General features: G+C 45.5%; 1 protein-coding gene across 8 annotated transcripts in view; it reads left to right on the forward strand.

The window, feature by feature from the left end:
- ZNF362 (zinc finger protein 362) overlaps positions 1-13775 on the forward strand; it is a 209924-nt gene that overhangs the window by 175385 nt on the left and 20764 nt on the right. The window contains exon 1 of one of the 8 annotated variants that reach the window (XM_081871129.1): positions 3818-3872. The exons of 1 other annotated variant lie outside the window; for it this stretch is intronic. Coding sequence is in view for 3 of the 7 variants with exons in the window: in XM_081871123.1 (XP_081727249.1) it covers positions 11947-12161 (215 nt within the window). In the remaining 4 variants the exon portion in view is untranslated. Of the gene's footprint in view, positions 1-3817; positions 3873-3901; positions 4158-4465; positions 4634-4659; positions 5698-7872; positions 12162-13775 lie in introns of those variants that run through there. 6 more of the 8 variants (XM_081871124.1, XM_081871130.1, XM_081871128.1 and 3 more) reach the window with 6 other exon arrangements.

Genomic DNA, 13775 nt, shown 5'->3' on the forward strand with positions numbered 1-13775 from the left:
GTTTGAGGGGCTACCATGAGCTGCTGGTGGTTTTATGGTTGCATTGTCCTTTCTAGTGTATTGAACAAACACAAGCCGTGTTTTCTCAAAACCATCCTTGACCTTTGTGGGTAAAAAAAAAAAAAAATGAAAAGAAAACTTTAAATTGCTTTGACAGTTTTCCATGAGGGCTCATTCCAACCAAGCATCCATTATTAAATTAGTAGCTCTTTTCCAATGCTGAGGTAGAACTTACCCAGCTGCTTTTGAACGGCTGCTACCGGGTTATGGGACAATCACATACAGAGTCTATCCAAAATCCAAAGAACAGCTATCCTCCTGACTTTTGACTAGCCAGACTATTGCAGAGGGGGGATGAGGAACAAAGCACCCAGCTACCGTAAGTAGGAAAAAAACTTTCAGCAAAATGTTGGGACAAAGCTTTTCCAAAACCAAATGAAGGACAAAGGGAAGAGAAAACTGGCCACATCTGCATCGTTCATTTGAAACACTCTTATACCACTTTAACAGTCAAGGGGATTTATTGAGAGTTGTGGGGAAACCCTTATTCACCTCAAAGAGCTAGAATTCCCACCCGGACACAATTTTGGGGGTGTCCTCGTTTTTACATATTGAAATATGGCAACCCTAGTTAAACCTCTCTGAGGAAGGAAAATGAGGTTTCTCCCAGCAACTCTCAGCACCCTTAACAAAACTACAGCTCCTAGAATTCTTTGGGGGAAGCCATGACTGGTTAAAATGCCATGGTGCTGCTATAAATATGTGATGTGGATGTGCCCCAAGGCATGATGAATTGCTGCAGTATATTTTCACCTCCTGACAATAATACTCCAGGGAACCAGCCAGCCGGCTGGCCATGCCCATTTCCCGGATACCGTTCCGTCCTGCCTTCCAATTGTTTTCCTTTTCCAGCTGACAGCTAGCACTCTCTGGGTACTGAGAACGCCCAGTGCTCATTGGGCTGTTTGTGTGTGTTGATCGTTCCCTCTTGCTTCTCATGGGGGTCCATTTTAGCAGCAGCCCTATTGTTGCTTTATCACCTGAGGTTGCTGCTAGGGTGAGCTGAAGCTGTAAGAAGATGGAGACTACAGTGAGATAGACATTGCTTCCAAACCTGAACATGGGTTTCTCCATTATGGAGAATGAGCTGATTGGTACGAAGCCAATGATCTATCCAGCGAGGCTGCTGTCGCCTGCAACTGGTCTGACTATGAGCCTAGGTGAGAGACGGGCGGAGAGATACCACCCATTCCCAACCTGCTCCCTTCTCGTTCTTTTGGCAGAGGTCTCTGGGATGAGCTTGTAAAGCTTGTCTGGTCACCCTCTCTCACTCCCTGTCCTGGGATTAATTTATGGTGCATTACTGTAATCATATGGCAATTTATCAGCACAAATAGAGTGTGCTGATGCATAATTACGGGCAGCACATCTGGCAGAGCAGAAGCACGTGCTGAGTGTCTCTGTCTCAACCAGGAGGGCAAAAAGGCTGAGTTTGCCCCAGAGAGGCTTCTGGGATGTGCTCTCTTCCACATCTGCATGTGGGGCAAATGAAGCAGCAATCTTCCTCGGTGAGGTAGCAGCAGCAGCTGCTAAGAACTGAAGTCCTGGGTTCAAAACTTGGCCCAGCTCCAAACTGATTAGGGAAGCCTTAAGGTAAGAACCAGGGTTAGTCAACTCTGGGGCTGATGAGAGCTGGAGCCCAATGACATCTGCAGGGCACCGGGATGACTACTCCTGTGCAATACATTGATCTCTCGTCGACTACATGGGGATGATAATGCAGGGTTGCTGAGAAGGTAGAGCATGAATTGGGTGCCAGTTCAAGGTGGTGGCATTCTTTGAGCTCTCTTATTATTTGCTTGCTTGCCTGTCTTGTCTTTCCTGTAAGGAGCTCAAGGTACTCAACAACCCTGTGCAGTAGGTTAGGCTGACAGGCAGTGATTGTCCCAGGGTCACCCGGTGAACTTCATTGCTGAGTAGGGATTCGAACCCTCGTCTCCCAGGTCCTAGTCTGACACTCTAACCACTGCACCACCATCTAATAATTAAATGGGCCAGTCCTCATCGGGTGTCCCCCAGCCCACCCAATTCCACATCTGGACCCAGAGAGGTGAGAGGATCCCACTCACAAAAGCCATTTTGAAATGACCCATACAAAGCAGGAAGAGGTGAAATACAGCTGGTGGAGATTGTGTATAATCCCAATTTGGTGTCCCCCAGGTCTTGGACTAAATCGCCTATCATCCTTGTCCATTGGCCATGCTGGCTGAGGCTGATAGGAGCTGGAGTTTTAACAAAAGGGCCTTGTTAGTGCTGGCTCCCTCTCTATGGAATGGTCTTCCCAACAGAGGCATAGCATGGGGGGGCAAGAGGGGACGTATTATTTCCAAAATTAACAATTTTATTCTTAAGTCTCAGCTGACAGCAAGAACATCTGGCAGAAAAAATGGAATTATTTGGGAAGGCTGGGGTTGTTTTAAATTGTTCTTAAGTGTTATATGTTAATTTATATTTTGTATTTTTTTTTTTTTTTGGTTTTTTTTGGTAAGGCGAATTAAATATTCTACATTTCAAAAAAATGTGTTTGTGGGATGGGGTTACTGTTTTGTAGCTTTTGCTTTAACTATTTACTGGTTTTTTACTTTGTATTTTTAATCCTGTGAAGCAACCTGAAATCTTGTGAATCAAAGGAGGTACGTAAGACAACATTCATCCGGGGGAGGCACACTTACAGAGCAAAGTGCTCTTTAGGGGACAGCAGAGCCAGACACCCTGTGGAGCTGCAGATGACACCCATCACATGACTTGGTCCTGAGTTCAGGATTTACCTCCCATCTACCGCAGGTGGGGGTGGGGGCAGCAAATCCAGAATAGCAGCCTGGCTAGACAAGCAGTAGTATTTGCATATTATTATTATTATTATACTTCTAAGTCACTTTAGAAACAAAAAACAAAAGCAACTCAAAGCTGCGATTCCTGCATTTGCAGCGGGTTGGACTAGATGACCCCTGGGGACTCCTTTCAACTCTACAGTTCCGTGCTTCTGATTTTGCGGTGGTGCTTGCTCCCAGATAAAGAGGGATTCCAGGGCCACGGGCCTTCCTGAATTAACCAGCACACCCTTTATTTTATTTTCCCCCTGCGAGGGAGGTGCCTATGAATTTATATTGGAAATTCAAAGTTGCCTAGGGCAATTTTGGGGCTGTGGGTTGTGTTTGGAGGGGGGGAGGAGATTATAAGGAATCTGCTTTTTAAATAAAATAAAAATCAGTGGGTGGATGAAACAGGCTCGTAAGCCAGCCCATCTCTTGTTCTGTGCCTAGCAAGCAATGTCTGGGCACATTCTGTAGCCAGTCAAACCCACAAGACACCCCCCCCCTCCGCCACCCACCAAACCCCCTCTGCACCCCACCCCAATGTTTTCTTTTCCAAAACTCCCTCCCCCATTTCCCTCGCCTGGGCTGGATCTGCCCCTTTTGGAAACTCTCTCGCAAGAATCTTTTCGCACACAACTACCAAGGAAGAAAGAAAAAAAAGGTTGCAGGAAAAAGGAGGAAAAGAAGAATACGATCAAAAAGAATAGGGAGGTTTTCTGTTTTTTTAAAAAAATGCTTTTTTAAAGAAAACTTGCTTTATTTTTGGAGGCGGAAGGAAGAATCGGTCGCAAGAGGAAAAGCCCTTCTGCTGCTCGCTCGGACCTCATAGAAAGCAACCCTCCGGCTGGCTGGCTTGGGTTGTTGCAAAAACCAGAAGTGAACTCCTGGCCGACCCGGAAGATTTGAACTGAGCTTTATAAGCACTAGGCGGGGAGCGCGGGGGGGAGGGAAAAAAAACCCCAAGCTATAGAGACTGAACTTCCCAAGATCGCCCTGGTAGGGAGTGTTCTTTTTTTTTTTGAGGGGGGGGAGTGTTGGAAAAAAAACCCCACTCCTTTTTGCCCCCGATAAGACTTGAGTGGCTCTATTATTACCCGTCTTTATCTCTAGATATCTATACTCTCGCCTCATGTCTATTTGCATTAAAAGCGCCCCACGTTTGCCAAAACCTCTGCAATCGAAGGTGTGTATTCTTCCGATTACTGTGTTCTGTTATTATGGAGGAAAGGGCAGAGAGGCGGACGCGCTCTCCCAGGCCAGCTCCAAGCAAGGATTGGCGAGGTTGGAGGGTGCTGGGGTTAAACTTGTGGAGGTTGGGGGGGGGGGGAGAGAAGGGAATAGATTGCAAATGTTGCAGCTCAGTAGCAACGCTGCATGCTTTTTTCCTATCCTTCCTTGGCTTTCTGCAAAATGCATGTCAGTTTCAGGCTAAGATTGCAAGGGGGGGGAGAATTGGGTGGGGGGAGAGGTTGCGTTTGCAAATTCGTTGCGCGCATTTGCAGCAGGTCTGCACCGGAGATCGTGCGGGGGGGGCACTGTCTTCCCGGTGTGTGTGTCCCCCCCCCCTTTCCCCGGTCGTCTCCTCCTCCTCCTCATTCCGCCGCCCCCCCCCCCACGTAACTAAAGGTTGGGCGGGTGGAGATGGAGGAGGAGGAGGCGAGGAAGAGGAAGCGAAACGGGGGTGCCCATTTTCTTCCTTTGCAGACGGATCTCTGGCTTGGGTTGCAATTTGCAAGCGGAGCATGTGTATTGGTATAGGAAGTGTCTTTTTTTTTTTTAAATAAATAAAAGCCGGGCTATTCAAAAGAGGGAAAGATTATTAAGAATAATACGTTAAAAAAATAAATAAAACAAAACACCCCTTTTGGTGCAAAAAGACCTCCGGCCAACAATGATTTAATGCAAATAAAGGCGAGGGCAAAAAGGAGCTTAATTTTTTTTCCTCCCGTTTTTTCCCCCCTCCGACTTTCTAGTTTTGCGGCTGCCTGAATTTTTTTTTTTTTCCTCCTCTCTTCTTCCCCTCTCGGAGTCCAGGCGAAGCTTCCGATTTCTCCCTTTTTTGCAGATCTGCAGAATATGGCGTCCCCGTTTCTGTTTTAAAAATAAGCGAGGCTGCCATTTTTGTTTCCCCTTTTGTCTGCAAATTTTAATAATAATAATAAAAAAACTGTCTTGAGAGTGTTGGAGAGGCAGCCCAGGGGGGAACCAGGGGCACCTGAAAAGGGGTGTTTTGCTTTGTTCTGGGGTTTTATGCTTTTTGGGGAGGGGGGTTGGCGTTGTTGTAATCTTGCTTTGCTTTTGTGTGTGTGAGTCTGGGATGTTGCACTGTTGTTTTTGCTTCTTGCACTGTGAATTGCGTGTCGATTGCACTTTTATTTAAGGGGAGAGGGGGGAAAAGGAAATGGCTGTTTGTTTATATTTTTTTTAGATCTGAAGTTAACTTATGCGAAAGTTGGCTATGAAAATATTGCATAAAAAAGGACACCCCCTCTCTCCCAAGTGACTCGGAGTTGTACAGTTTTCTTTCCTTTTCCCCCCTTTTGGAATATTTAAGGAGTGGGGGGTCGGTTGTAACTGAATTTGTTGGTTCTTTTTTTTTTTTTTCTACATGCCTTTTCTTTTAATGGGGTATTGTGCTCGCTTTCTTAAAACAGCTTTTGCAAATGCCACGTTTGCTGAGGAATAGTTTGGAAATTAGCTGTTAGAATTGGAATGTGGTATTTTCTCCTGGTGTGGAATCTGCAGCTTAAAAAAAAATGTTGGAGATCCTGTCTCTCTCTCCCCACCCCCCTACCCCACTTTTGCAGTTCGGTAGAGAAAGGTCTGTACAGTTTCAGAGAAACATAAGCTTTTATATGTGTGTGCGTATATTTATATTTCATGTCTCCATGTGCATTTGTCTCCCGGTATATGTGGTGTTTGGTCTAGACTTAAATTTTAAGATGTTTGGTGGCCGAATCTTGTGTGAGCTCATTTGCCATTGGACTTAAAAAAGAAGAAGCAATGTGTCCTAAGACAAGCATGGATTTATTTTTGGACGGTAGTGGGGAGGTGGCGACAGTGGTTGGGAAATGTGCTGGTTTTTAAAATTTTATTTATTGCTCCTCCAGTGGAATGGTGCACTGTGCATGGATCTGTGAGGCATAACTCCATGTCCTTTTGTTCAGTTATAATTTTTGCAGTTTGCCTTTTGGAGACTTTCTGCCCCAAATACCACAATTTGACCTACCCACCCCCCAGATGCCAGCTTGGGTTAGGTTGGATTGGGTGGCTGTTCTTGAAGCGGGCCGGCAGAGGCCTTAGAAGAGGTGGAGACGTTCTCAAGAGGCGGCACACAAGTTTTTGGGCCATCCTGGGGCTGAGCTGGGCTGGACATTGCTGAGAGAGGGGTTCAGACAGCCCTGGTGTGTGCATGTAGTTGATCCATTTGGCATCTTAAGACATTGGTTGCTTTTGTCGGTGGCAGAGAATAGGAACTTAGAAGGTCAGGTAAGACTCGGTGATAGAGATGCTGTGGTTTTGGCTCTTCAAGCAAGGCCCACTAATGTTGGTGTATGAGTTTGCAAGCTTTCGGATCATACAGAGCTCTTCTCAATAATACCGGACTCCTTACCCCAAGAGGAATTGGCTTGGTATTTCCTGTTCTGTGTTAATTTGGCTGATCATTCATGTTACTGTTGTGTTTTGGGGAAGGGGGCTCCATCTCTGAGAACTGGGCTCTCCTTCATGTTTAGGAGCTGCGGTTTCAGACCATGTATTCATGAACAAATACAGACCTGATGCTTAAAGTTATGTGATTATGGGGAGAAGCCAAAAGAATACCCCACTAATTCCCAAAGTGTCTACTGCAGGAGAACCGGTAATGTGCTGCTAAGAATGAGAATCTCCAGGGAGGAGGTTGCTCGTTGTGTCTCTGCATTATTTACAACTCAGGTCTTGCTTCCTGGGGATAGGCAACTCTACAGAGTCTCATAATTTGGTGTGATGGGATCATTCCCAGTGTAGACTGGAAACCAAAATCACCAACACTCTAAAGGAGGCTGGCTGTTGCATCTCTGCATTGGTAACCACCTCAGGCTTCCAGTAGGGAGTTGCATCCCAAACAGTGACTCCTACAGAAGTAGACTTCTGGGTTCGTAATTCTTAGAAAAACTGGTTTTGGGTTGTGGGAAGAATGAGGGCCTTATGTATCAAACAATGCGTTCGTGAACAAATTGGGCCTAATCCTGGTCGTGGATATATTTGTAGGGGAATGAATGAAGGACCTGATGTTCAGTGCAACGGTTAATTTTTCCACCCTTTACCAGTATAACACTGGTAGAAAAGCCAATAAATGTTTGGTTTGCATGCTGTGTGCTTGCTGTTATTTCTCTTGTTCCCAACTTGACCCAGATGGGCTTCCTCATGGAGAACTCCCCCCCCCCCCCGGCCCATTCTCTTTTCCCTCACAAAAATGGTCCACGGGGCCAAACACACCCTCTCCCCTCCACAGAGTGACCAGCAACCAAGGCTTTGATGGAGCCTTTTGTCTTGCCTCTTGCTGGAAGATTCTGTGGGAAAGGGCACTTGGTTCCCCTCCTCCAGCAGAGAGGCCTTGGCAAAGCGACTTATTTTGAGGGAAATGCTTCTTGTGCGTTCCCCTTCCTGGTGGGAGATGCTTAGGATGGTTGGTGGTGTGAACTAAAACAGCCAGTCGATGAGGGCAAATGGAGTAAACGGCAGTGCATTGCCACGCTGAATACGGCCATTAAACCGAACTTAGGGGAGACAGGCGGGTAGATAAATGGCTTATGGGAAAGGGCGACTGGGTTGCACATGAGAGCAAGAGGTTCTTGCTCCTAGCTGAGGAAACAGCTCCGGCATCATGCTTGTACAGGATGGTTGTTGTTGACCAAGCGCATGTGGGCCAGCCGGAGACATTTGTTCCTTCCATTTAAACATAAGGACATGAGGAGAGCTCTAGTGGATCAGGCCACTAGAGCAACCAGTGTTCGAAATTAGCCAGGCGCGTTTTGCTTCAGGCGCAGGTCCAGTTGCGACCATGTGGAGATCTCGGGGGGGGGGCAGGTTGGCGACTGAGGAAAGCAAAAGGTCACTTAGAGAAGGATCTGAAATGTTTTCCTTGCAGCTTGGATTTGTTTTACTCTGCATTGTTTGATTTGAATGTGTTTTTGAGAGTTGTTCGTTAAAATATAAAGCAATATAGAAATGAAATTAATAATAATAATAATTATAACAACAACCGCAAACATCAATGGAGAAAAATGGTGCCTGAACATTCTGTTGTGATGACCGTAACCTAGGTTTAAGGTGCGTTTTGGCACTTAGATAATATATCTTGAGTTTCTAAAGCTGCATGTGACAGTTGCATGGTTCCCTTGCTGCTCATATAAGGTGGATCAACAGATGATCTCCCTTTGATCATATATTTAGTGGAGCAGGAATAGTGGGAAGAACTTAACTCTGGGCTTTCTTTTTTTTCTCAGAGCGCTGGTGTCTGCTAGAGTGCCAGGGTTAACAGAGGAACCCTCCTGGTTCTGGCAAATGGATGAGATGATAATGAGGCTTTCAAGTTTTACTACTGATTAGTATAGACCAGTCTGTGCCAGCCTTTGAAAAATCTGGGGCTACAGTGCCCATCATCGCTGACCATTTGGCCTTGCTGGCTGATGGTGGCAAGAATTCAACAATATATGGTGGGCAGCAAATCGGAGGAGGCTGGTGTAGAGGGGGTTGAAGAATAAGGAAAATAATGGAGGAGATACTCAAAAGGTAGAACATCTGCTTTTTATGCAGAAGCCCCTGAGTTCAGTCCCCAAATGGCGTCCCTAGGTAGGGCTGTGATTGTCGCCTTCCTCAAATCCTGGAGAGCCACTGGAATTTGGTGTAGACCCTGAGCCAAGTGAACCAGTTGTCTGGCTCCGTATATACACCGGTTCCCATGCTCCTAATTCATGGTTGCAGTTTAAATGGCAAGACCTTGGGAGATGGTTTGCATTTCTGTTTAGAAGTTAAAGGCCGCATGTTTAGCCTGGAGAAGAGAAGACCGACAGGTGATATGATGGTCATCTTCAAATCTCTGAAGGGCTATCACATCGAAAATGGAGCAGTATTGTTTTCTGCTGCTTCAGAGGGTGGGAACCAAACCAGTGGATTCAAATGATGAGAAAGGAGATTCTGACTAAACATGAGGAAGAACTTTCTGGTGTGTTCAACAGCAGAACAGACTCCCTCGGAAAGTGGTGGACTCACCTTCATTTGAAGTTCTTAAGCCAAAGTTGGGTGACCTTCAGTCAGGGATTCTTCAGATGTGATTCCTGCATTGTAGGGGGTTGGCCTAGATGACCCTTGTGGTTCCTTCCAGCGATGCAGTTCCAACTTCCAGTGGGCTTGTGCTCAAATGTGTCCTCCTACAAGTTAGAGCAACGTGGTCAGAAGTGAGCTCCTCTGAGTTCACAGAAGTTTCTCGGGTAACTCTGTGTAGCATTGCAATTGTGCTGCCTGGCTGATCAAGGTTGTGATCCCAGGTCCACATCTGTTCGCCCACCTTGCTGCAGCCAAATTCCAACAGGCTCACCTGTCGCCCATCTAATATTCTATGTCGCAGATCCACACAGCTGTCTGCGTTGATACACTCTCCTTGGGAGCGTAACTATGGGCTGGTTTCAAAACGAACCACTTTGTTGCTTTTTGTGAAATTTGAAGCTTGAGCCCCACTCCCAATATATAGAGATAATATTGTGATGATGATGCTTAGAAGGGTTTGCAGCATACTGGAGTTTTAGGTACATGAATGCCCTGCAAGGCTGGCTGGTATTATCCTCTCTGTATTGTGGTTGGGGCTGAGGCTTAGATGTTGGCTTGCTGTAGGCTGCCTCTTCTGCGGCTCACTGGCCATTGCTGGGACTGATTGGAGTTGGGAGTCCAGGGAGGCACATGCAGAGGGCATTCAGGCTCCCCATCCCTGGTGTACAGATTCAAAAGCAACTAATTCTCAGTTGTAGAATTAAGGAGCAGGATTGGGAGCAGTTAAGAAGCTTAAGGACAACCTCTTTCCATATGAACCAAACCAGGTCTTGAACCCTCTTTCGTGTGGCTCTTCCATGGGAGATCGGGGGAGTGGCAACACGAGAAGGGGCCTTTTCAGTGGTGGCTCCTCATTTGAGGAATACTGTCCCTGGGGAGGCTCTTGTTACATATCTTTAGGCATCAGGCAAAAACTTTCCTCTTTAGCCAGGCCTTCGGTCTTCTCTGGCCTTTTAGAGTGTGGGAGAATGTTTTTAAATGTATTTTTAATGTATTAGTTTAATTAATTGGTTTGTTTGTTTGTTTTGGTTTTAATGTATCTGGGGTTTTGTTTGTTTATTTGGTTGGAAGTTGCTTTGAGTTGCCTTTGGCAACTCAATTTAATAAATAAATAATCAACTCAATTCAATTAATAAATAATAAACAAACAGTAAATTAATAAACAATAAACAAAATAATAAATGAATAACAATAATTGCAGGGTCATATTTCCAGCTCAAACGTTTAGTTAGCTGCAAGTTATTCCGGCATAAATCATACAGACCAGGGAAGAATAGTTAAATGTTGCTACTCTCTAGTATTTGATATTCAGCTACTCAATTTTTTTTTAGAAAAACCTCAAAGCAGTTAACAGAAAAGATGAAAGAATAAAATTATTACTTTAAAAAAAACTGATAGCAATAATTGAAGATATTCAAAAAGTTGAAATAACAAGACTAAAAGCAGATTTAAGACTCGCATCAACTTTCTCAACATCTGAGTTAAGCACCCATCTCCCACTCAGTAAATCTTGCCCACCCGTGCATTAAAATTTGGGGGGGATATAAGTTTGGGAACCCTGTTGTTTCCCTGCTAATGGGTAGTTTCTCTTAAAATGTTGGGTTTGGGGCTACAAGTGGCCCACTGTGCAGTTTCTGGTAGGCTCTGAGGCCTTCCATGGGTCCTATTGGGATTTTCCTGGCACGTGCTGAAGAGGCAAGCTGCTTTTCAGGGTTCGTTTCAAGACTTGGAATGAAAAGAAACTGGGCTCTTCAGCGCTTCATGTGGCAAAGTGATTGGAAGGATGAAGAAATAGATGGGGTGACATGAGGATATTTGGGGTGCCATATAGTAGGAAGGAAAAAAGAGGGGGCCTTTCACATCTCGTCTATAATGACCATAAGTCATTGTTCAAGCAAACCAAATATTTTTAGGACCCATCTTAGTTTTATGGTTGCAAGTTATTTTGTGGTTGTGGTTTAACAATCAGTTCTTCCCAGGAAACTCCAGGAATTGTTCAAAGTGGGATCCTCATGCTTTAAAGGAATGGTGTGGATGTGACCTACAGTTCCCCGATTGCAGTGGGCCTGCTCTGAGTTATGGCATCACCCAAAGTGCTTTGTACCCAGAGCAGATTGAGTTTATTTAGACACCTGGCAGAAAAATCCCAGAAATCCTGTCTCTGGCAGCAATTAATTAATCAAAGGGCTAACTACTTGACATCCCAGCCAATTTGCCTGAGGCGGCCACCTCAGCAGCCTGACACAGAGGTGGAGAGCCTGTGAGGGCTTCTCCCAGATGTGGTAGGCCTCCAGCTGCCATCAGCCCAGAAAGCAGGACCAACTGCTGGAGGTGATGGGAGCTGGAGTGCTTCCGGTTCCTCATCTTTGGCCTAGGGTGAGTTAACAGACAGAGTGGTTGCTTGGCAACCAATTGATGGGCTTCCCTATCAAGCCCAAGTCACTGGAAGGGCTCAGGAGAGAGCACAGGAAGTCTCTAGGAAACAGCCCACAGGCTGCCTTTTGGTATTCCCTGCGAACATACATTTTGCCACCTAGTGCCTCAGCAGCTATTTTTACGCCAGGCTCGCCCACCTGTTCCTCAGCAGGGTAAACTGAGGTGGTTTGTGGGCCTTTCAGAGTAATGCTGCCTAATTCTGGTGCATCAGATAGACTGCTCCTGCTGGAAGCTTACAGTCACCATGGAAAGTAGCCATTGACAGCTTCCCCCCCCCTTAATTTCTCCAAAACCTACCTCCACGCCTTTGAAGCCGCCTAAATTAGTGATGCAGCTCAGGCAGCAAATGCCATTGTTTAACTACTTGATCCGTTCGCTGGGAACTGCAAGGTTGGACTTTTGCAATGCTGTCTGCTTGGCTCGGAAGCTGCAGCCAGGGCAAAAATCAGCAGATAGGTTGTTAAGCAAGCCAGCTTGCCAGGGACGTGTCACACCAGTTCTAAAGGAGTTCCACCTGGCTGCCAATATGCCACCAAACTCAAGGTGTGTGTGCTCAAATTTAAAGCCCAGCGCAGCTTAGAATGCGGATGCTTGCTTTATTTATTAGCATTTATTTATTTTTAAATATATGTTCCTTCTCTGGGGGAAGACCACCTGAAGCATCGCATCACAATAAAGACAAGTAAAAAGAAAAATTAGCGTGACTGAAACCAGGAAGGAAACCTAAGAATAAAACAGAAGGAAAACAAGAACAGACTCAGAACACAAATAGCACCACCATATTCCAGCCTCCAACCAGTCAGTGGGACAGAATATTATTCAGGGGAAAGCCAATGAAGGAATTTCTATAAAGCTTGGAGAGTAGCCTCCCATTACAGCTCTACTGGGAGGGAGTTACAAAGGTGCAGCCTCAGATGCAGAAGCCGGTTCCGCAGCTGTGGTGCCACCACCAAGAGAGCTCTGCTTGAACCCCACCTGGTTTTAAATCATGCAAAGCGGGGACACCAGCAGATCTCAAATAACAGGAAGATGCTGATGGATAGAGACATTACTATAGGCAGATTGGATCTGTGCCAACATCTGGAACTGGAGGCAGCTGTGCCGTTTGAGACCTTAAAAATTACTCTCCCACTTGCCCAGACCTATCTATCTCAGTGATTTGTAGCTAGAAGGAAAAGACCTGCTGGCTGGTTGAACATTCCAGATGTTGCATTAGGTTCTAGGGGGCTCCTTGTGGACTAGGATGATATGGCACTGGTAAAGTAAAGCTTTGCTTCTGCTGGAAGAGAGGGAAAACCTTTCTACCCTTAGAAAGAATTTGCTTTTCAGGGTTTACGATTCAGCAGTTTCCTAACCTTGACAAACTCATCGAATTGGTGAAAATAGATTCATGCAACTTCAGATCTTGAATGGTAGATTTTCTTGTGTTTGCATTATGCTCATTCTCTCTTTGAGTTGTATATTCAATATAATTTTAAGAAGAAAGGAAATGAGATAGTAGAAATCAGTTTTTGTAAGTTTCCTCTGCATGGAGCCGATTGTTACCAGGCCAGTGGCTATTTGCATGCCTGATGCAGTACAAGTGATCCAGAAGCAGAGTCCAGAATCTGGGCTTCACTAGCTCGGGACTGTAGCCCTGTGTGTGTTTCTTCCCCTCCTTGAATGTTCAGGGTTCGTTTTCATTAGTAACAACCCTAGTAGCCATAAAGGCTAAGCTGTGCATTCACAGTCGGAGGCAGCATGCCTCTGAACACCAGTTTCTAGAAATCACAGATGGACAGAGTGCTGTTTCACTCGTGTCCAGCTTCCCAATGGGCCATCTGTAAGAACAGGATGCTGGACTAGATGGGCCATTGGCCTGATTGAGCAGGCTCACAGAAATACAGGAGGGAAGAGCGCTCTTGTGCTTGGGTCTTGCTTGCAGGTTTCCTGTTGGCTAGACTTGTGTGCAACTGCAACACCTGTTTGTTGCAGAAAAATTGCGGACACGTTTTGAGGATGCACATTCTCTGTTTCGCTGGCTTTGGCATTAACTAAACTTAAGAAGAGCCTGCTGGATCAGGCCAATCCCTATCCACTCTCTCCATGCCACATTTAATTTTATAAATGTGTATTATTATTATTATTATTATTATTATTATTATTATTATTATTTAA

Source organism: Podarcis erhardii, assembly GCF_964252035.2.
Source record: "Podarcis erhardii genome assembly, chromosome: 7".
Classification (NCBI taxonomy): domain Eukaryota; kingdom Metazoa; phylum Chordata; class Lepidosauria; order Squamata; family Lacertidae; genus Podarcis; species Podarcis erhardii.